This window comes from Pteronotus mesoamericanus, unplaced genomic scaffold, assembly GCF_021234165.1.
Source record: "Pteronotus mesoamericanus isolate MK-2021 breed Mesoamerican mustached bat unplaced genomic scaffold, CSHL_Meso_final contig_163, whole genome shotgun sequence".
Lineage (NCBI taxonomy): Eukaryota > Metazoa > Chordata > Mammalia > Chiroptera > Mormoopidae > Pteronotus > Pteronotus mesoamericanus.
In genome coordinates, this window is record NW_026555064.1 from 781097 (window position 1) to 802246 (window position 21150).

A 21150-nucleotide genomic window follows, 5' to 3' on the forward strand; every position below is an offset into this window, starting at 1 on the left:
GTAGTAAGGGGGGTAAGAGGAATAAGGTGGGACCATGGATGACGCTGAAGTTCCCTGCTGGAGCAACGGGATGACCGTGAAACTCTTCATTAAGAGGAGGAAGGCAGGACTAGAAATAGGTTTATGGGAGGAAGAAAATGAGTTCAGTTTTTGGATATGCTGAGTATCAGGAGTCTATGGCTTTTCAAAGTGGGGATGTTAAGTAGGTAGATAAATAGATGAAACAAAATCTCTGAAGAGGAGTCTGTCCAAGAGATAGAAACTTGGGAATCAGAAATGTCTGGGAGGAAGTTCAGACCTCAGGAGCAGATGAAACTCTGTAAGGACAGCACGAGCCTGGGGTGAGAAGGCAGCCAGAACAGAGCCCCACATAAAAGAAGGCCGCAATGAGTTGTTGCCAAGGTGCTTGAGAAGGAATGAGAGGCTGAAGAAAGTCGTACTAGGAGGGCATGCTCAGTAGTGTCAAATGCAGAGAAGCTAGCAAGAAGGTCAAGGGACCACTGGATTAAGCAATAAGGAAGGTGCTGGAGTAGTTTCACAGAACTGCATTGCTGAGGCTGGAAGGGTAAGAGTCAGACAAAGGGAAGGGCTTGGCAAAATAGAAAGGAGTCTTTAAAAAGTTTTGCAATAAAGGAGGGAGGATCAAATGAAAAGTGTCTTGTTTATTTGTGTTTTGTTTGTTTTAAATGGGGAGCACATGAGCCTATATGTACATAAGGGGAGGGAAATCAAGGAAGAGGAAAAATACATAGCAAAGAAAAATAGGCTAGCTGATGGAAGTCAGTCCCACAAGAGATGGGAAGCAATGCCATCAAAACCACAGGTGGGGAGTTAGAACTGGGGATGAGTGAGGACTTTTGTTCCTCTTGAGACAGGAGAGGAGAAAGCAGATACGAAGTGTAGCTCTAGAAACATTTAGAAGTTGAGTAAAAAACTGGGCTGACTTAACTTGTGCTGTAGACTCTAAAGAAGAAACCTCCCAAAACCAACCAGTTGGCAAAGTTCACATATATGCCTCAATAAATTCATGCATGTATACTGGTCATTTGCTTATATAAAAATCTAGATAAAAAAACGAGAGGTTTTCATTCCACTCCCGTTCAAAGCATTTATTTATATTTTTGCATACACATTCCTAGAAGCTTGATCTTTTTCCTCCTCATTTGTTAAGTAACAATAGGCCCTCGCTTAGTGAGGTCAATCTCTAGTATTAGATTAGGGATATGGTAGAATGTTGATAAGGGTAACATATTAATGATAGACACCAGGAAAAGTTGGGCTTATCAGAGTAATTCATTAAGATTCTTAATTACATTTTTATTACATCAAATCACTGCAAAATCACCATACTATTTACCATGGAAAAAAAATATTGATAGTTAATTAAAAGTGGTTAAATGTTTTCTCCTAGACTAAAATGTGAAAACAGTTGTATAGTAAACCTTGAATTTAATTTGAGTTCAAAGTGTTAGGATATTATAACATTAATTTTTCAAACATTTTCCTACTGAGGATAAAATATTGAGATATTTTCTATTTTTCCAAATTCAACGTGAGAATACTACTGTTACAATTTTCTGATAGAGTGTTTCTTTGAACCTGAACTTAATCTGTATGCTTATTCATAAAGATTGTTTAGAATAGGTAATATGGTATTTTAAAACATTTAAAAAGAAGAGTAAGATGCTCTTCAAACAAATAACAAGATTATGTCATCTCGGATTTGGGGATCAGAGAGAGATAACTCTAAAAGTGAATATATTGTTAAACAAATCACAGTTTATCACTTTTTTAAAGTATATGCCTAACAGAAAAGAAGAGCATCGTCAAATGCCTGTAGGACATAACTACCGCTTCTCTTGTCTGTGTCACATATACCTTTGGTGTTTATGGTTCCATATTTGTTAAAAATCAGCTCCTCTCTTCTACCTTCCAGTGGCCACATTTTTAATGCTGGTATTCAATCCACCAAGCTGGTGTTCATTTCAATGCATATTTTCCATATTCTTTTACCTTCTGTTCATTTTTGCATTTGTACTAAGAATATGTTTCCCAAAGGCAAAGTTCTCTTAGCCACCTACTAATGACTTTAAATCAGGAACATCTTTTATCTGGAAGTCCAATACCATTTGTCCAAGTGCTTTGCCCTGTTGAACAAAAACAGTAAAGTACTAAGTGTGAAAACAATTCCATTATAGTTATTAATGTTCATGTCACACATTTTTAAAAAAGTGATTTCTATATAAATAATTTGGGTAAATAAGATTTTCTTTGATAAAATGACAATAAATTTCAAATACACATACTAAGGGAATGCAATTACAAGTAAAATATATCACTAGTAGATTAATTCTATGTGAAGAACAAAATTTAAAAAGCTTAAAGTGTTCAAAGGACATATATTCCCAAATCAGAAACCCTCAATATTTATATGGGAATGTACTAGTTGCAAGAAAATAATGGAAGAAATTTTGAGGGGATAATAAGAATCACATACAGAGCAAAATAAACATTGAAGTAAACTGAACACATTAAGAAACTGAAGTATCTCTTTTCTGCTAGTGATTCACCATAACAGTACAACTATTTTAATTTCATCAATGATGCTGATAGGCGATTGGATTAGACAAGATGCATGGCTGAAGATGTGAATTGTTTTTATCAACTTTACAATTCTTTCCTTTTTCAAGGGCTACTGTATAGCTGAGGATGACTTTATGAGTTTCAGATGGTTCAAAGGTCAGATTAAATAACAGACGATATTTAAGTCTAAGGGATACAGTGAACTGAGTTAAGTTACTGATTTTAGTCCCCTTCTAGGATGACCCAGATATACTTCAACCCAACTGCACAGTATCTGGCTTCAGCTGGTCCTGGACCATGACAGTAAGATAATAATTTTCTTTACTTTAAACAATGTCTCTCCTTAATTTATAGAATGCTAAATACTCTTTAGCTTCAAGATTAGGTCACACATGAACTATTTTCCTAATTGTCGAGATACAAAGTTTCCTCTCTTGCTATATGATCTTCAAATCCTCTGAAGTCATGCTCATTAAAATGAAGATAATGATATCTTACTAAGAAGTTATCCAAAAAGACTTTACTTCAGTTTTCTTCCCCATTCTGAACTCAGAGCTCTGAAGTACTAGTGTTACGCGTTACGTTTCACAGAAGCTATTGATACAGGCCGATGTCCACAAACGTGGGGAACAGACACAAGAGGGAAAGTGCCCGAGGTTGAGATGCTCACCTGTGGGTCACTCCGCAGGGAGGCCGTGCCTCCACCACCCAGGGAATTTTTCAAAACGAAGTTTAATGCATATATCCCTGGCAATTCATATCTACAGAATTAAGTAAAGAAAGGAGAATTATAACAAATTTTACCAAATATAAGAATGCTAAAGAAAGCATCCTCCTCCCAAAGAAACCCAGAAGTCAGTCTTATGACAGTCATAAAAAAATTAAGGAAGAAAATTCAGATTTAAATATAAATATAAAGAGGTGTTTTACTCAAGCCCTTAGTGAGTGAAACACCAAGGGCCACATTCACCCAGAGTATCTTCACTCAAAAAAGAAAAGCACTTTGTAAATGGGAAGAAGAACGTGATTTTTTGTTTCAACTCTTTATTTAGACATAACCACAAACTTCCAGAACAGTGGCAAAAATTGTATAAAGAATTTGCATATATTCTTCACCCAGGTTTTCCAAATTTTGCTTTATCCTTTTTATGTATACTTCTTTCTCTTTCTATGTACACACATGCGCGCACGCTCGTGTGCGCGCGCACACACACACACTTTTTCCTGAACTGTGTGAGATATGTCAAGGTATGTTGCAATAAGTTGCAGATATGCTGACCCGTAACCCCTAAATTCTTCAAAATATTTCCCCAAAGTAAAGACATTCCCTTACATATCACAGCACAATTATCAAAGGCAGAAAATTAGTATTTTTATCACTCTCTAATCTACTGATTTATTTAGATTTTGTCAGTTGACCCAGTCGTGTTTGTTATAGCAAAAGAAATGTCTAAATCATGCTTTGCAGTCAGCTGTTATGTGTGGCTTGTCCCCATTAGAACAATTCCTCAGTTGCTTTCTTTCACGGCACTGACATTTTTGAGGGATGCAGTCCTGCTATTTTACAGCATCTCCATCAATGTATGTTTGATATTTCCTTATGACTAGATTCAAGTTTTGCATCCCTCTCTTGCTATATGATCTTTTCACACTTAGTAGTTTTGTTATGGCAGGAATGCCACAGAGCGATGATGTTTCCAATTCATATCAGGAGACACATGATGTTGATTTGTCCCCTTACTAGTGAGAGAGGCAGAAAACCTCTGACATTCGGGATCTGAGGATGCCACAAGCTCGGCCATGGCGTTGCAGGGAGATATGCTGGCACTCATATAGGTGCTGGTTTTCTGTTGAATGTGAACTATTTCCCAGAATAGAGTATCACTATTAGTCAAGGCTCTTCTCCATCATCATTCGTGAACACAGACGAAGCAATGACCGTCATCATAGTCACACAAATGGTCAAACATCCCTCTGTCCTGGCTAATACAGCATGGGGCAAAAGTAGGGTTATAGTTGTTTGTATGGAAAATAATACAATAATTAATAAAATAATACCAGAATGAAGTCTGTTTCACATACAACTGTAAACCTACTTTTGCCCCATGCTGCACATATGCCTGTGGTTTCTTCACCAATCACAGCTCTAGCTTCCCTCTGGTCTCCCTTCTATATACGATTCAATAAGATACCCAATGATAGAATTACACCTGCTTCCTGGCAGGGCCCAATCCACAACCATTTCATTAACCCCTCCCCCCAATTATCTAACGCAAGCCCCAACCCTGTACGTCCTTTGCCTTTTCCCTCACTGCAGCAACTCCTAAACCCAGTGTGGTCAACCTCAGGTGTGCTCCTGCAAGGCATTGGCACTAGTGATCGTAACTTTGATCAATTAGTTAACGTATGTCTGCCAGGCTTACCCATTGTAAAGTTATTATTTTCCTTTTGTAATTATCATATATCGTATGGGGTGATATGTTAAGACAATGTATATATTCTGATAATATCCAACTTTCTATTATAGTTTTAGCATCCATTGATGATTCTTGTTTGAATCAGTTATTACTGAGATGGTTACCCCTGGTACTGTGATTTACAATAAGAAATATATATTTGGTCTTAGAGTTTCTGACACAAAGCTCCTAAAACACTTGTAATTTTTAAAGTGATAATGGTATCTTTTGTTACATTAATGAGGCGACTTTTGCGATGACCCTAGATCACCAAGAGATGGGCACTGGTCACCAGAGGAACCAACTATATGGCAGAGATAGAAGACATATTTATGGGTGCTGGCATATTGACTCAATTATTTTCCCTTGAGTTGCCATTTTGATTTTGTATTACTATTCAAAGCTGGATGTTTAATTGGTCTACTCCAGTTCCAAATGTTCTATTTCTATGTTTTTGTTTTGCTTTATACTCTTAAAGAGTTTCAAAGCAACTCTTTGAGATATGAGTCCTGGGTTCATATCTCAAATTTTTTTTTTTGTATCCCTAGCTCACTAGGCCCAGGGCATCACATGTTGGTGCTAAATACATCTATATATCTAAATATCTTTATATCTAATACAGGAACCAAAAGTTAAACCAAACACAAAGCTCTGAATTAGATAAGTCCCTTTTCAGTTTAAACACTACATATTTTCATTTTGTATATCTACAATTGGAGGATGATGTAGACAATTGGTAGAGGAAATAGAAGAGAGCAATAGGAGAGATGAAATATTTATACAACAGATTTTATAAAAAACCTATAGAAATTTGTGTTATTTAGCCATAAGGAAATAATCTAATGAGTACACATCACTTTACAGGGATTGTCTGCAGATCATTTCCACAGAAAGAAGGATACAGGTGGATGGTGTTGAAGTGCATCTAATATACAAGGCCTGGGAGAAGTAACGCCTGCCTGAGTGTGGTTGATAGGATAATAACGTGGGTGTGAATTATTGTATTCATATTTATCTTTCTCAAGATTGCTAATCTGAATAGCAATCTGACTGACTGCCTCCATCGTGACCCTGGCTGGTGCCGTACACCATTCATTGCAAGTGTCGCTTGCCAAGTCTATTAGACTCCCCAGTCTGCCTCACCTGCCCTCCACTGAAACTGAGCAGCTCATGTTTATGAACTGCATGCTTATGATTTTGCAATAAAGGATTGTATAATAAAGAAGGGGTGTTATTTGTGCCAGATCCTGTAGGAGAAGGGCATGAGATCTACCTAAATCAACTAAAATCAAAGCTAAGTCGGGGCCTGCTCCGTGCTGCCTGACACAGAACTTGGCTGACCAGAGGGAGAGGCAAGCAGATAAGGAAGAGCCTCCAGACAAAGAAAAAATTCCTGCAAACACTGATTAACAGCTACTCACCCATCCACACCTTATCCTTTACGCATACCATAAAGAGACAACAAAGCCCCAAAGTATGCCTTGTAAAGGTTAATGTTAGTCCCAACCTTTTCCACTCTCTATTTTCCCATACCAGCAATTTTCTGTGGAAACTACCAACAGATATAATGAGCTCAACCTCCAGAGATGGTTGGGGGTCTCTCTTCTCTCCTGGGGACAGTCCACCACTCTGTCTATGCAGTGGCTTGTTCTGCTTGTCCCCTCTGCTAAATACAACCTGCTTTTCCACTTTAAACTCTTTTCTTGGTCGAAGTCAAGAACCCTCTTGGCTAAAGGGCATGAGGGTCCCTACTGGGACCTGCCCCTGGGCGTCACATCCAGAATTATTTACGTTAAAGATGACAAAAAATGGACAGGACTGCAAAGTAGTGTTACATAAACAATGGTCTGTGGGCAGGCAGCATCTATCTACAGAGCCTAAGAGGTAGTCAGAATTGCAAATTTGTAATCATTGCCTCCTCTACAGGAACCAGTGCGGCTGCGGCTCTGCAATATTTTAAGGAGCCCTCTGAGTGACTGTGGCAAGCTCAGGTTTCTTAAGCGCTGCTCTAAAAGGTTTTTGCTGGAAGGACGTGCTCCTAATACTCTTCAGAAAAGGTAGGCCTTTATCTTTCTCAAGGTTGCAATCTGAATAGCAACCTGACTGACTCACTACATCTGGACCCAAACCCCTACCGCACGCCATTCATTTCATTGCAAGCGTTGCTTGCCAAGTCTACAGGACTTCCCAGGCTGCCTCACCTGCCCCCACCGCAAGCGAGCCGCTCAGCCTCGGGAGCGCGGCGCGCTCCCCTGAGCATTTCCAGCCGGACAGAGACTGCCCGCTGATTTTAAGAAAGCTGAAAGTACTGAAAAAATGTCACACAATGAGCGGAAGGTAAAAGACGTGACAGGAAGTAGGGAAATAGGTCAGAAAAAAATAAGTATGATAATGTAAGAAAGAGGAGATCGTATCAAAAGTCAGAAGTGAGTCAATGAGAAGGGAAAGGAAAGGGGTTTGGAGGCGACATGTAAGGGCGCTGCCATAAGGGTGCTGTGAGGTAGCACGTGAAAAGCATGACAGTGTTTGGCAAGCGGTGAGCACCACTCACGGGCTAGGCGCGGCCATGACACAATGACGAAGGGCGAAGAGAAAGAGCAAGAGGTAAGAAACTGGGTAAGCTAACCCTGTCCTAGGGGAACACAGGGGCAGCCCTTTCTAAAGAAAGGCAAGAAACCAGGTAGCTTCTACAATCTTTCCCAATTAATGGTTATAACATGGCTGGAATGATATATGGCAGTGCACACACATATAACATAGTGTGTGTATGTAAATTAACTGGAAAGCATCTGTGGTATTTATTCCCTTTTTATTTTTCAAGTTGGATAGGTACTTTTTTTGGCATATCTAGGCCATTTCAAAAAGTCACCTTGAAGTTACGTTAACAATAATTTTTAAAATAAATATTTATAGAGTAGCATTGCTACTAACAAATCCTTGTCTTAAAATGTAACATACTTTAAATTTGACAAAAGCTCATAAAAATAGAAAAATCCTCTGTTTTGGCTGACTTAGCATACCTAAACAAATGGGGTGCCTTCTTAATTATTTCCTTTAATGCGCTGAGCTTGGTTTCAGTATTCATTAGAGATCAGACTTCCAGCAAATTTCCTGTTAGTTTTGGCTAAGTTATTATTGGTGAATTATATAGAAAAATAGAACAAATCAATTGATTATGGTCTGGAAAGTATTAAATGAAAACATAAGAAAGAAAAGTATCTACATAGAATCTACCAGTGGAAACAACAGATGATCAGATTAAATCTCAGAATACATTAGTGAAATTCTACTGTCTCATTGGCCAGTGTTGCTAATGATTAGCACCCTATGGCTGTGCTCAAAGCAACTAGAAACATATTTACAGTTTCTTTCTTAGTAAAGTTACCAGATGACCCCAAGTAAAGAATGTGATTTTTCTCCAATTTTACTTATTCACAAAACAGAAATCTTCAATTTAAATGTATTATAGCTTTAATAATGGCATTTTATTTGAGCACACCTAGAAAATAATGCTATGCACACACACATCCCAGTCCTTTAGGAATTGATCTAAGCATTAAGTCATTCAAAGATATTAAAAAAGATGCTTTGGGGGATATTCCCTCGGGCTGCTACCAGTGCTAGGATTGGATTAGGATCTAATTACTCTACTACGCTGAGTTCATCAGGAAGAATATCAAACCATGCTCTTTGTTTTTAAGAATATTTCAGCAAGCTCTGTGTGTGTGTGTGTGTGTGTGTGTGTGTGTGTGTGTGTGTGGTATGAGGGAGGCGGGTGAAGGGTGGCACTGCTGATCAGAATGTAAGCCGTGTGGTATACACATGGCTTCTCTGGTTAACGAAATAAAAAAATTGAACTTCTAGGTCTAAATGTTCCCTAGGGTTTAGTTCTCAAGTATGGATTCTATGATTATCCAAATATTGAAAATGGCCCTAGTATTTCCAAAGTATTCTGAAGAAATGTTTAAATTCAACACCTCATGCTGTTGATGTCAGTTAGTTCAAATGATTAGAGCATGTTGTTAATGAGTACGAAGTTGGAACGACACAGGGTAATTAGTTTTTTAGTCCCCAGTGCAAATGACTCTAATCTCAGCACATTCTACAAATAGCAAAAGAGGCTGAATGAAAGGACAGGAATGAATTGGTAAATTCTATCAACATCTTTAGAGAGCAATAAATATACACCTCTGCTTAAGTAAGTAAAGAGTGGGTGGAGTGAGGTGGGCATACATTTATAGCTGGGCCCTATTTATACAAGATTAGGCTTCATTTAATGCTGAATATTTAAGGAACTGTTACATTCTTAGAGAATGTATTTTATTTATTCAAATGCTGAATTTTCATGAAAACAAACTGAAGAGTAATAGCATACTGGGTGGGGGAAAAGTAGGTTTACAGTTATGTGTCTGTGAAACACAGTTTATTCTTATATTATTCACTTACTTACCTTTATTGCTGTTCAGTTACAGTTGTCTCGCCTTGTCCCCCATTGCTTTCCCTTTCCCCGTCCCCCCCACAAACAATCCCTTTCGTATAGTCTGTGCCCATGAGTCCTCTATTCCTGTTCCTTGAATCATCATTTATTTATTATTGTATCATCTTCAATACAAACTGGAAACCTACTTTTGCCCCACCCTGTATATCAGCCCCATGAGCTGGGTAGTAGAAGTAAAAGCGTAAGGGGTTATAAACAGAGAGAGGGTTTTAAAGTCAAAATCCTGAACATGGGAGCTAGTTCTGAATAACAATGAGAGCATGCTGTGTTCTTGTTTATGAGTCATGGAAGTTAAAAGGGTTGTTAGAATTGAAAAAAAGAAACGCTGCGTTCAGCATATCTGAGAGGCCATTAGCATAATGAATCCTATCACCAGTGGCAGGTAAGGGGTGCAAAGGGCGCCTATGGTCACAGTGTGGAAATCATCAAGGAACGGCAGAGTGCCCTGGAGACTAGAGTGAGGATGACCGGGGGGTGGTCAAAAGCACTGGTCTAAATATCCGAAGAGAAAAGATACGGAAGGTATCTTTGAAGACAAGGACCACCTCTCACTAAAAATCTAGATTCTCAAGAGCCACCCAAGACAGACTTAACTTGAATCTCTAAAAATTGGGCCTTGGAAACTGTTTTTTACTAGACTTCTCTGATATTTGTTAAACTAGTTTTTGGGAGCTCTGGGCTAGAAAATCTAGTGTTGAGAAAGGATTATATAAACCCAGTGTATCAACAGTATTCAGTTGCAGGTAATCCTAGCTATTTTAAGCAGAAAGGTCTATACAGAGAGACTTAGGTGCATATAAAAATGTTGTAAGGGCCTAAAGGGTGGGATTCTATGGGAGTATTCACAGATGCCTTTCAGTAATTTTGAACCAGTGTGCTGCAAGAATTTTTAAAACATGCAATGACTGACTATTCAGTCAAGGGCACTGATTTCTTTTCCCAATTTTTACACAGTCAAATAAAAAAATGACAACAGCCAACACAACAGCCATCCAGTGTGAATGAATCAAAATTAAACTTACTTTTTGTCGGATCAGCAAAATATTTCTGCTGTGCTGCAGAATTTTACGAGTCCAGTGAGGTGAAAAAGGTTGAAAATTGCTTCACCAGACAGTTGACTGACCAGTAGGTGGCACTGCTACTAAAACATTCAAGGTGAGGTTTTCAGAAGCCCCTTCCAGAACAGGTAGTTGCAGTAACTAATTTCCTTTAGCTGTGACTCAGAGAATAACAAAATACCACCTGAGCTGTTGGCTCCAAGAACACATGACTTTAGTTAAAATTCAGCAATCAAGAAGCTAGCACTGTATCTGTTAGCGGGATAGCCCCAATGCACCTGCTCTATCAGTAATGGAAAAAGACATCCTGTGCCTTGCTTCTCAGCATCTACAAAGCTGCTGAATGTTCAGCTCTCTCCTGCTACTGATGAAACACACTCACCACAACTCCAGTGCTCAGCAGTCATACAGACTTTACCACACTATTATCTTCCAAACTTTTTGGAGGCATCTGACAAAATCTAATTCTTATTCAGAAACTTACGTGCAGGGAAGCACAAGAGTTTAATTGCTTTTAACTTTCCAACCTCTCCAATATCAGAAGACAAACTAGGAATGGCACGGATGCTGGGTGCCAATTCACCATCGCCACCACAAGCATGTACTAAGCACCGGGCTGGCATCGCGTGCTCCAGGTACCCCAGTCCCCTGGTCCACTTTTTCTCATTCTCCACAGATTATTTTCTCTATTCACAATCTTTCCCCATCTCTTACTCATTTTTTCGATTTTTTTTTTTTTTTGAGAGAGAAAGAAGGGAAGGGAAAGAGAGAGAGAGAAACATTGATTTGTCCCACTTATTCATGCGTTCATTGGTTGATTCCTGTATGTGCCCTGACCGGGGATCAAACATGCAACCTTGGCGTATCAGGACAACACTCTAACCAACGGAGCTACCTGGCCAGGGCCAACAATGGGTGCCTGGGTGGGCTTGAACACTTACTTTAAAATCTGCAGGCGTCTGTCTTTCCTCTGCACCATGGCACTGAAACTGCCTTACAAGATTTCAAATAGATTCCTTATGGCTAAATGTAAGGAATAATGCTGTCTTTATATTACTTAATTTATCTACAGTATTTTAACCAAATTGACTTTTTTTTCTTGACCCTCCTTTCCTTGGCCTTCTTGTAACCAACCATACACTCTCTGACCGCACCTTCTGTTTCCTTGCTATCCTGTTTTCCTCTGTTTTTTCTTAAATATTAATGTTTCTTAAGGTTCTACTCTGGTCACTGAGTGATCTTACCCAGTGGCTTTATTTACTCTGTCTGTACTGATGACTCCCAGATTTATCTTTCTGGTAGATATCTTTTTCCAGAGCTCCATATATATCCAAATGCCTCAATGTCTCCTTTTGAATATATTTTGGCATAATGTGTTAAGAACTAAACTCATCTTTGCCTCAAAACTGCCTTCCTTCTATCTGGCCTATTTCAGTAAATGACAACACCATGTAAAGAGCTGCTCAACCCCAAAAGTCCAAGAGTAATCTGGACTTCTCCCTCTTCCTCAGTCCTCATACCTAAGTTCTCTTTATGCAATCTCTTAAATATTGGTCATATCTATTTACTTCTTTTCCTCTTTACTGTTATTACCTCAGCCTCGGCCACTGCAATCAGTGACCTAGATTACTTTAACACTCTGACCCTGTCCCTTTCCCAAACATTCTATTGTAGCCACATTAAACATGGTCGTTTAATTTTCTATCTCTGCACTAGAGTTTCTCTTTTGTCATATCCCAAGAACTTGTCAGATAGTAACAAATAGTCATTTGTTCAGTTGAAGAAGGAAGGGGAGAAAAGAGGAAAGAATGGCTTTCATTGGAGAGAGTAACAAAGGAGTTGGTATCTTCAGAGTGTTTGCTATGTTGAAGAGGTTGATAAGAGAGCGGGGTTAAATATGAAGAGAAGTTTGTTTATCACAGAAATAGAATTCCTGTGGACACAGGACACAGGACACAGTAACAAGGCTGCAGAAAATGTACAGAAAGTAGAGCTTCTTAACTTGTATGCCATGGGATATTCTGGTGTGAGTGACAGGAGAAAGCAGGCTGTAGTTGGGATGCTTCTACTCAAACCTAGATCCATTTGACTCTAAAACTCATGTTATTCCTACTAATCTGATTGCTGTAAAAATGAGATGATTTGACCAACTGAGGCTGTTAAATGTTTTTTTACCTAAAACCTAAAGATATTTATTATAATCTTATAATTATTTTTATATACTATTCTTAGAGATCACTTTAATAATGTACTTCTTGTTTGATATTATTAAATGTATCTACAGGGTGGAGCAAAAGTAGGTTTACAGTTGTTCATATGGAAAATAACATAATGATAATAATACAGGAATAAACTATTTCTTATGCTCACAATTGTAAACCTACTTTTGCCCCACTCTGTATATAAAGCTTGTTTTTCTGACAAAATACTTCAACTCTGATGCAAATTAACTTCCTTGGGTACAAAAGTTTTTTTAGAAACATGAAAAATGTAAATTTTCCTAAAACATATTTTTGAAGTTGTAGATCTTTATTAATCAGTGTAAACCTCAACACAAGTACACCACCATGATTTCATGCATTAGGAGGGGAAATATTTCCTGGTTAAGTGGAAAATTGTGCAGATGGCTTCTGGAAGATCTTCGTTTTAAGCAGCTTTACCTTAGAAGTCTGGACCTTCTCTCTGCAGTTTGCTGTAATCTACATTCACTGAGTAGAACTTGCATTGACCATTGGCACCCAGTTCAGAGGGCCCGGAAGCAGAGAAAAACAAAATTGCATGGCCCAGGAGCAGGTCTTTGGGGCACTGAGGTTGAGCAGATGTCCAAAGTCACCCTTTCCTAAAGTATTTTTATTCAATGACATAACTGTTCACAAATGACATTCACAACATGTGTCAAAAAACAGTTAGATGAATCTTTCCACCCATATAAAAATAAAACTTAAAAAATAAACCTTTTAGGAACTAAGACATCTTAACATAATCCTTATCATTCTCACACTTAAATAAAATTTTCCAATTTCTCCTTCAAAAGCTTTACTTTCCATTCTCAAAAATTACTTCTAATACTAGTCGAAGAAAATGGATCCCAAATAATACAATTTAATAATTCAAAGTGCATTAAATGCCTCTCCCCAAAAAATATCTCAAAAAATTAGCTACATTTAACGATTTCCTTCATTAAAGATATTTTTATTGAAAAAGACATTTTCACTACTAAATAGTAGCTTATGAATTGATACAAAAATCTATGAAAAAGTGATCCAAGCATCAGAAATATTTATTGAGCATCTACTATGGATTACCTTCAGTGCTTAGTGTCCAGAAGGAAAGAATGAATGGATGGGATTGAAGAACAAAACATACTCACTATCTTTCAAGGAGCTGATAGTGCCAGAAAGGCAATACAACAACTTTAATACAAGACAGAGACAAATGCATGCCAAAGCAAAGAGGGTGATTAAAGAATAAAAAGTAAAGATTGTTCTGGGAGGATTAAGGATGGTTCACAGGGAAGGATCATTTGAGCTAGGATTTGTTAGGATAGATATGAGTATTTGGTTGTGAAAAGACAGATGGGAAGAAAGACAGGTTGTTTTAAAGAGACAGTGAGATCTGAGATATGATGTTGGGAAAGCACACGCTGTTTTCTGGGGATGGTCAAGTCTAAGAGCTTTAGTGTGGCAAAGCATCTGTCCATGTTCTGACCAAGGCTCCCATCCTCAGCCCCATCTGTCGCTATTTCCCACTTGAAAGTTCTCTCTGATCCCTGAGTTTGGAATGCCCTTTCTCTCATTCCCTTCTCCTCCCTGAGCCACCTCCTCACCTCCATCTCAGCAAATTGATACCGACTTATAATTCATGACTCAATTGCCGTCTCCCCTACTTCTGCTTCCAACTGCTCCCGCCCCTTGCTCCATACACAAGAGGCTGGGGTGTGGTGCTCCCCTAGGACCAGGTGGCCCTCATCACTCTAATGGAATTGACTGTTCATGGTCTCTCTCCCTCCCTGTGGCTTGTTCACTGTTATTTTTCCAGTTTTCTCATAGCCCCTGACATGCAGCAAATACATGATAATATTTGCTGGTCATTGAATGAACGGCAGAAATGACCTACCTTGACTTATGTGTGGGGTGTATGATAAAAGGAATAAACCAAGAAAGATAAATTAGAGATCACAAAGGGCAAAAATGCTATGTGTAGCAGTCATTACTGTTGGTGGTCAAATGTGTCTCGTTTTATCCCCTTTTGGGCATGATATGACTGCATTTCTTACAATGGGATAGGGTCAAATGACTAGATCAGCCACCAAGTTTTGAGCAGAAGTGACACATTCCATTTCCTGGTTAAAGTATTTAATTGTTGGTGCAAGACACTCTAGAACTCTCTCTTCCTTTTGGAAAGACTCCATCAACTTGCATCTCTGAGCCACTAAAAGTTAGCAGTCTCCCTGCTGACAAGTGAGGGACACATGACATGAGTGAGAACTACTTATTTTAATACACTGAGATTTGTGAGTTGTTAATGCATAACGTCTAAAAAGTTTATTACATAACTCATTGGGAACCATTAAGAATTTCCTAATGTCAGAGCTAGGTTTCAGGAAAACTAGTTTGACCATTCTTTTTAATGACAGATTTGGAATAAAAGATGAACGGAAATCGGGAAGAGCAATCAGGATGCTATTATAGTGGTCTGGCTCTGTATTTCCCAAATCTATGCTCCATGGGCCTCTTGTCAAGGATATGTAAGTTGATATAGCACCAAAAAAAAAAAAAAAAAAAAAATGTTTCCATAGTAAAGTAAATCTAGAAAACTCCATATAACGTATATTGCCTTTAAGAAAAGATATTTGAGATATAGATTAGCCAATAAAAGGTTTGGAGAGAGTATTAAGTAAAAGTAGATTCTTAACCTCATCTAGCATCCATCACCAAAACTCATTGTTCCTGGAGAATTATTTGTTTGTTTGTTTGTTTAGCACACCCTCTATGAACCTGTAGGAGACTGCTTGATAGCAGGCTGAGAAATATTTGTCTAAGTGAAAGCATTGCGACAGTGGAAGTAAAATCAAAGGAAATACTTAAAATCTTTGTGAGAGACTTACCAGGTAGGTAACTCATTAGATTGTGTGATCACGGAAGGATCAAAGAAGATTGAGGTTTGCAACTTGGTAACTGGGAAAATGGTAGTGTCATTGACATTAATAGGAGAGGAAATAGAAAATGCTGGTTTTGGAAGAAGATAAATGCACTCAAAACGTATCTGCTTAGTATCAAGCCCTATCCTGGGTGCTGGATCACAGCTCTGAAAGACACACCATTTTCTACAGGAGCTTCAACTCTTCATTCACCCAACAACTTCTTCATTATCCAATTAACTTTTTTAAAGCACAAGATACTATGGCAAAAATGATATAGGAATCCATCCTTGTCTTGAAGGAGTTCTCAGGCTGGTATAAAAATGATCACCAAATTTAACATGTTTAAAAGAAACAAACCAAAAAGTTTTAGATTTTATTTTGTTTAAAATTTAGAGAGTGACAGTGGACCACTGAGGTGGAATTGCCTACCAGGCAGCTGGCAGTCTGGCCTGGAGTCCAAGAGAAGAGTTCTGGCTAGCTCTGTTTACAGGCTTGAAGGTAATTCACTGGGCTGAGAAGACAGCTAGGGACAGCGAGTGGAGGGCGGCAACGCCTGAATCCACTATATGGAAAGGGGATGAGGTAAAGGAGCCCCCAAGACAGAACAGCCTGGACATACGCAGGTAAGGAAATACTAAAATGAAATACAGGAAAAGGAAGAAGCTCATATGGTGTGACTGGCCCTAATCTTCTTGGGAACATCAAGAGGATAACTGAAGCAAAGAGGAGGAATGATCTTTAATAAGGGATTTACCAAGGATCCAATTTTGCAGAGAAATGCAAGGAGTTTGAAGAATGAGTAGTCTGATGACTGGTCACTTAGGGGGAGGGATTATGAGATTTTAGGAGCCAGTAGATGGTTAAGAAATAACCATCTCTTAATGAATGGGGTAATGAATGCAAAAAAATGGTTTACAGACGCTGGGCCCTACACTAAAGACATGAAACAAAATATTAATTTGAGGAGATAAGTAGTAGGTTTGAGAGTTTTTGTTTGTGATTTCATTTGATATTTGGGGATAGAAAAACAACTACTTTTGCAAGAGAAAGAAGAGACTGGCAACACTTTAAAGATGTAAGAGGCACAGCTGGGGATGGGATGGGGTGGGATGGGACGGGGCCAAAACCTTGGTGAAGCTATTGTTACCCTTGGAGAGGAGGTGGAAGATGTCTTTCTCTGAGAGTGAAGAAGAAGAGGGTGGGTATAGATACAGAATTGCAAGGGGAAGAGGCAGCAAATTTGAGTAAGTTTTTCTTGAGTGATAGGAAGAGCCTGAAAAAACAAGAATATGAAATTCTGGCAGGAACTCAGTGGTGCTGAGAAGAGCAGAAAAAGCACTGCAACAGTTAACCAGTGGGAATGCAACCGGGAGTCAGCTAGAGATGACTGCAAGTATTGCCAATTATGGGAGCAGGGGCATTTGGTGCAGGGTAATTCTTGGTTTTGCAGGACTATCCTGTGCATTGTAGGAAGTTTGGCATCACTGGCCCCTGTCCACCCAGTGCCTGTACTACCATCCATCGTTGTTATACCAGAAAACACTCCCTAATTTCCAAATGCCCAGGCTGAGAATCACTTAGCTGACATTAGATGGCTTAACATTACAACAGAATCAAATCACACTAATAATAGACAGCCTTCCCCAGCAACAGTTAGGAACCTAAGATCAGAGTCCAGTACTTTAAGGAGATTTCATAAGGAGACAGTAAAAGAAATATTCCTAGATTTTCCCTTCATTGATCGAGAATATTTATATCATCCCCAACTTGCCTCAATAGATCTGTTTCCAGTAAGAACAATTGCTAAACACAAATACAGTTTTACAGGAGATTAATTATTGCCAAATCAGACATTTTTTATAGGCTATGCATGTCTAAACCCTGATCTGCAGTCTGGTTTTATAAGCCTGGCCCTTTGCCCAGGATGTGGGAGTGGGGAGGGCCCACAGTAAAAGCTCTAGAAGGAGGCTGAAATAAATCAGAGGACTTAGTCTCAAAGAGAGCCCCTCCAGGCAGAGCACTGCTATCCCATGCACACAGTGGTTTTGGTAGCTTGAAAATACGGCTGATGATTTGCCCCCAAAAATAGAGTCTTAGAAATACTGACATAGTGGCAGAGCCATCTATGGAGGACTTGTATATCTGCCTGGACAGAGAAAAGGTCTAAGTTAAATATGGCCTTTAATTGAAATAAACATATAGGAACTGATATTTAGTACCATCTCAGAGCCAGACCTCAGCCTCTGCTTATCTGGCTATCTTTTGTTCATTAAGAAATTTTCAATATGCTTTGCTAACTCATCTGATCATGACCTCAGGCCTCCCTAAGCCTGTCCTGTATAGGTAAGCCAAGGGGCTTGGACCTGCCAATAGCTTCATCTTATTTTGACCCAGTCTACTGGGTCATAGCCCTCAGTAAAGCCTTGCCCGAGTGATTCTTCAGTTGCAACCCCGCCCTACTCAAACACCTCTCCCACTAAAATCTGATAGTAATCAGATAGTAATCTGATAGTAATCTTTTTGGTATTCATCTCTACCAGTCTTATGAAACCTTCTGGCTCTTGCACAAACCTTCTGACTGCAATGCACTACCTTCTAGTCTCCTTTATCACAGTGGAGTAGCACTTGCTACTCCAATAACTATTGACCTGACATTTCCAAACATTTCCAAACATCAAACAAGGCATTTCAAAAGGTCCACCTACAGTGTGAAAAGTGCCAAAGAGCTTTACTTTGGGGTGATGGAGTGCCAAAAATAACAGAACCTGAATGTCACTTTTAATTAGGCATAAAATACTAATGAACTAAAATAGAGAAAATGTGCCATGTGTTTTAAGCACATTCGTTTTATTAAAAAAATTTTGTACACGAACTTTTTTATTTACTGTGCCGCATTCATAATATACAAATTTGAGCCAAGGGTAAGCTTTTTTCTGACTTTTTTTAAATTCAGGTTCTTAAGACCATATTCCAAAATCAAAGACTATAGAGAAGATTAGTTATATAGAAGTACTAGCACCTATTATACCACCTTTAGCTTTGAATGTTCTCATTGTTAATTTTGGATGATAAATACATTTATCTAATTATTTCAGTCCTCTGGTATTATATAAAACTTTTAAGATAGGTGAATTTCTAATAGTCAGCTATCAGAAAATAAATAGAAGTTAAAAATAATGAAATAGCAATCTGATTAACAGAAAAATTGTGTAATTTATTTTTCATTGAAAATAGTATCTTTAAAAATATATAACAATCATATCAAACAATATATATAATTTAGTTTTAAAATGTACATATTATCCCATATTTTGAATATATTTCATATACTCTTTAAAAGTTCTTTAATTTTAAGAAAATTGGACTTTTTCCATTTCACGTAGAGAAAGCAAGAGACACATTTTATTAATAAATTTTCCCTGGCATATGATTCAACCTCATTAAGATTCTGACACAGGCAACACCTACAAGGCCAATATACTATTTCTATCAAGTTTTTCCCTACTACATGTAACTTAGTTCTCTCCCATCTCCTAGGTTTGGTGCTTGTACCATCCAACTTAGCATATAGTAAAGGGTCTCATATTGACTTCTAGATGCTCCAAATCTTGTCACTTTAGTTTTCTGAGTGTCAATTTAGCAAGACCACCAGTTCATTTTGAAGGATAGCAATCATGTCTTCTACTTTTTCCTGTCTCTGGTAATGTGGGCAAAAGATACATATAAAAGTCCTAGAATCACAAAAAAAGGCTATTGATCTCCTAATTCAAAATCAATATGCTCAATTATTATAACCCCCAAATAGAAATGCGGTAACTCAGTCACTCACATTGAACCATACCTTATTACTGCATTTCCTTCAGGTTGTTCTTTATGCAGAATATGTTGGAAGTAATCTTCTATGGCTTGAGCAGTTAGAAATTTTTTTAAGTACGGGTAATAAAGAGGGTGCCGTGCTATGATGCCTATTGTATACAAAACATCACGTTACTAAGCACATATGCTGAAGATTGATCAAAATGATACACTAATTTGAAGTATTTTAATCTGATTTTGTGAGGACATTGTGTATTGGGTTGGGGTGGGGAAGGAGCAATTTGAAGGGATACAGTGGACAAACTGTAGCACCCATCAAAGTGAATCTGTTAGTGGTGAAGATCATTCTCCCTGCTTTGGCAATGTACAGGGTTTCTCTGAATTCGGGTTGCCAGATTTAGATATGTCTAATTTAGGATATATCTGAACATTGCATGGGACATACTTAAACTAAAAAGTATTCATTATTTATCTGAAACTTAAATTTAACAAGGTGTTCTTTATTTTGTCTGGCAATTCTAATTATTTCAAAGGGTATTAGGAAATTTTAAGAAAGTTTATTTTTATTACTAAGCATATGCCATATAGCTGCAACTTGAGAAGAGGGGATGGAAGACTGAGGCAAAATCAAATTAAAAATGTGAGAATATTAACTTCAAAAGACTGTAAGTTTCAGAGGTCAAGGACCTTGACAATCATGCTCGCGGCTCTATTCTGCCTACAGCTCATGTTCTAGGGCAGCGATTTTCAATGGGTGCGCTGCAAGAATTTTTAAGACATGCAATACATGACTATTTAGTCAGGAGTGCTGGCCTCTCTTCCCTTAGATTGTCAAATAAAAAAATAACAATAGCCCTCCAGTGTGAACGCCCTGTCTTAAACCATAAATACACAGGCTCTCTAATAGAGTTGCATCTTGTTGGTCAAGTCACTAATAAACATGAGTCTGATTAGTTAATTCTTTGTACCAGAAATCCTTAAATTCAAGTATAGGCACCTGATTTTTAAAAAAAGTCACTTTGGAGCAAAAAAGTTATGTAATTACTAATATTATTATTATTATTACTTTTCGTAAATTAATCAAAATTATACCTATATTTTGTCAGGTTGGCCAAAAATATATTTTCTGGTGTGGGCCATGGGATGATAAAGGTTGAAAATCGCTGTTCTAGGGAATGTTCAAAAATGAAATGTTGGTTAATCCATTTCCTTAAGTCATCTCAACTCCAACAGCCCAAATACACACAGCAGGCAATGGTGAAGCTGAGGTACACAAATTGTCTGTGGACATAATCCAGATAGCTTTCCAGGAATAGACAAAGTGTCAATGGACTCACTGTTTATCAGATTTCAGATACAGGCACCTGTCATAGGTATTTGCATGTCTGTATTCCTTGCAATTTACAAACTCATCAGACAGCGCAGATTTAGGTCCCCTCGTGTTTTTATATATTATTTTCACTAAAGACAAAGGCATTTACAGTCTACCTAAAGACATTTATTAAACAATAGTCTGGTTATTCTTGGGATTTCAGTAAAGAGATGAGAAAATGACATCTGTGAGGTTTAAAAGAACCAAGAAGCCAGGGAAGTCAT

General features: G+C 38.2%; 1 protein-coding gene across 5 annotated transcripts in view; it reads right to left on the reverse strand.

Annotated features, from left to right (window-relative positions):
- Positions 1–1099: 1099 nt before the first annotated feature.
- Positions 1100–21150, reverse strand: part of LOC129061551 (uncharacterized) — a 92799-nt gene continuing 72748 nt past the window's right edge. The window contains exons 18-20 of one of the 5 annotated variants that reach the window (XM_054562247.1): positions 19580–19703; positions 3254–3344; positions 1100–2147 (exon numbers count right to left, since the gene is read on the reverse strand). In XM_054562247.1, coding sequence (XP_054418222.1) covers positions 2070–2147; positions 3254–3344; positions 19580–19703 — 293 coding nt within the window. In that variant the 3' untranslated portion in view covers positions 1100–2069. Of the gene's footprint in view, positions 2148–3253; positions 3345–19250; positions 19470–19567; positions 19704–21150 lie in introns of those variants that run through there. The other 4 variants (XM_054562239.1, XM_054562274.1, XM_054562265.1 and 1 more) reach the window with 4 other exon arrangements.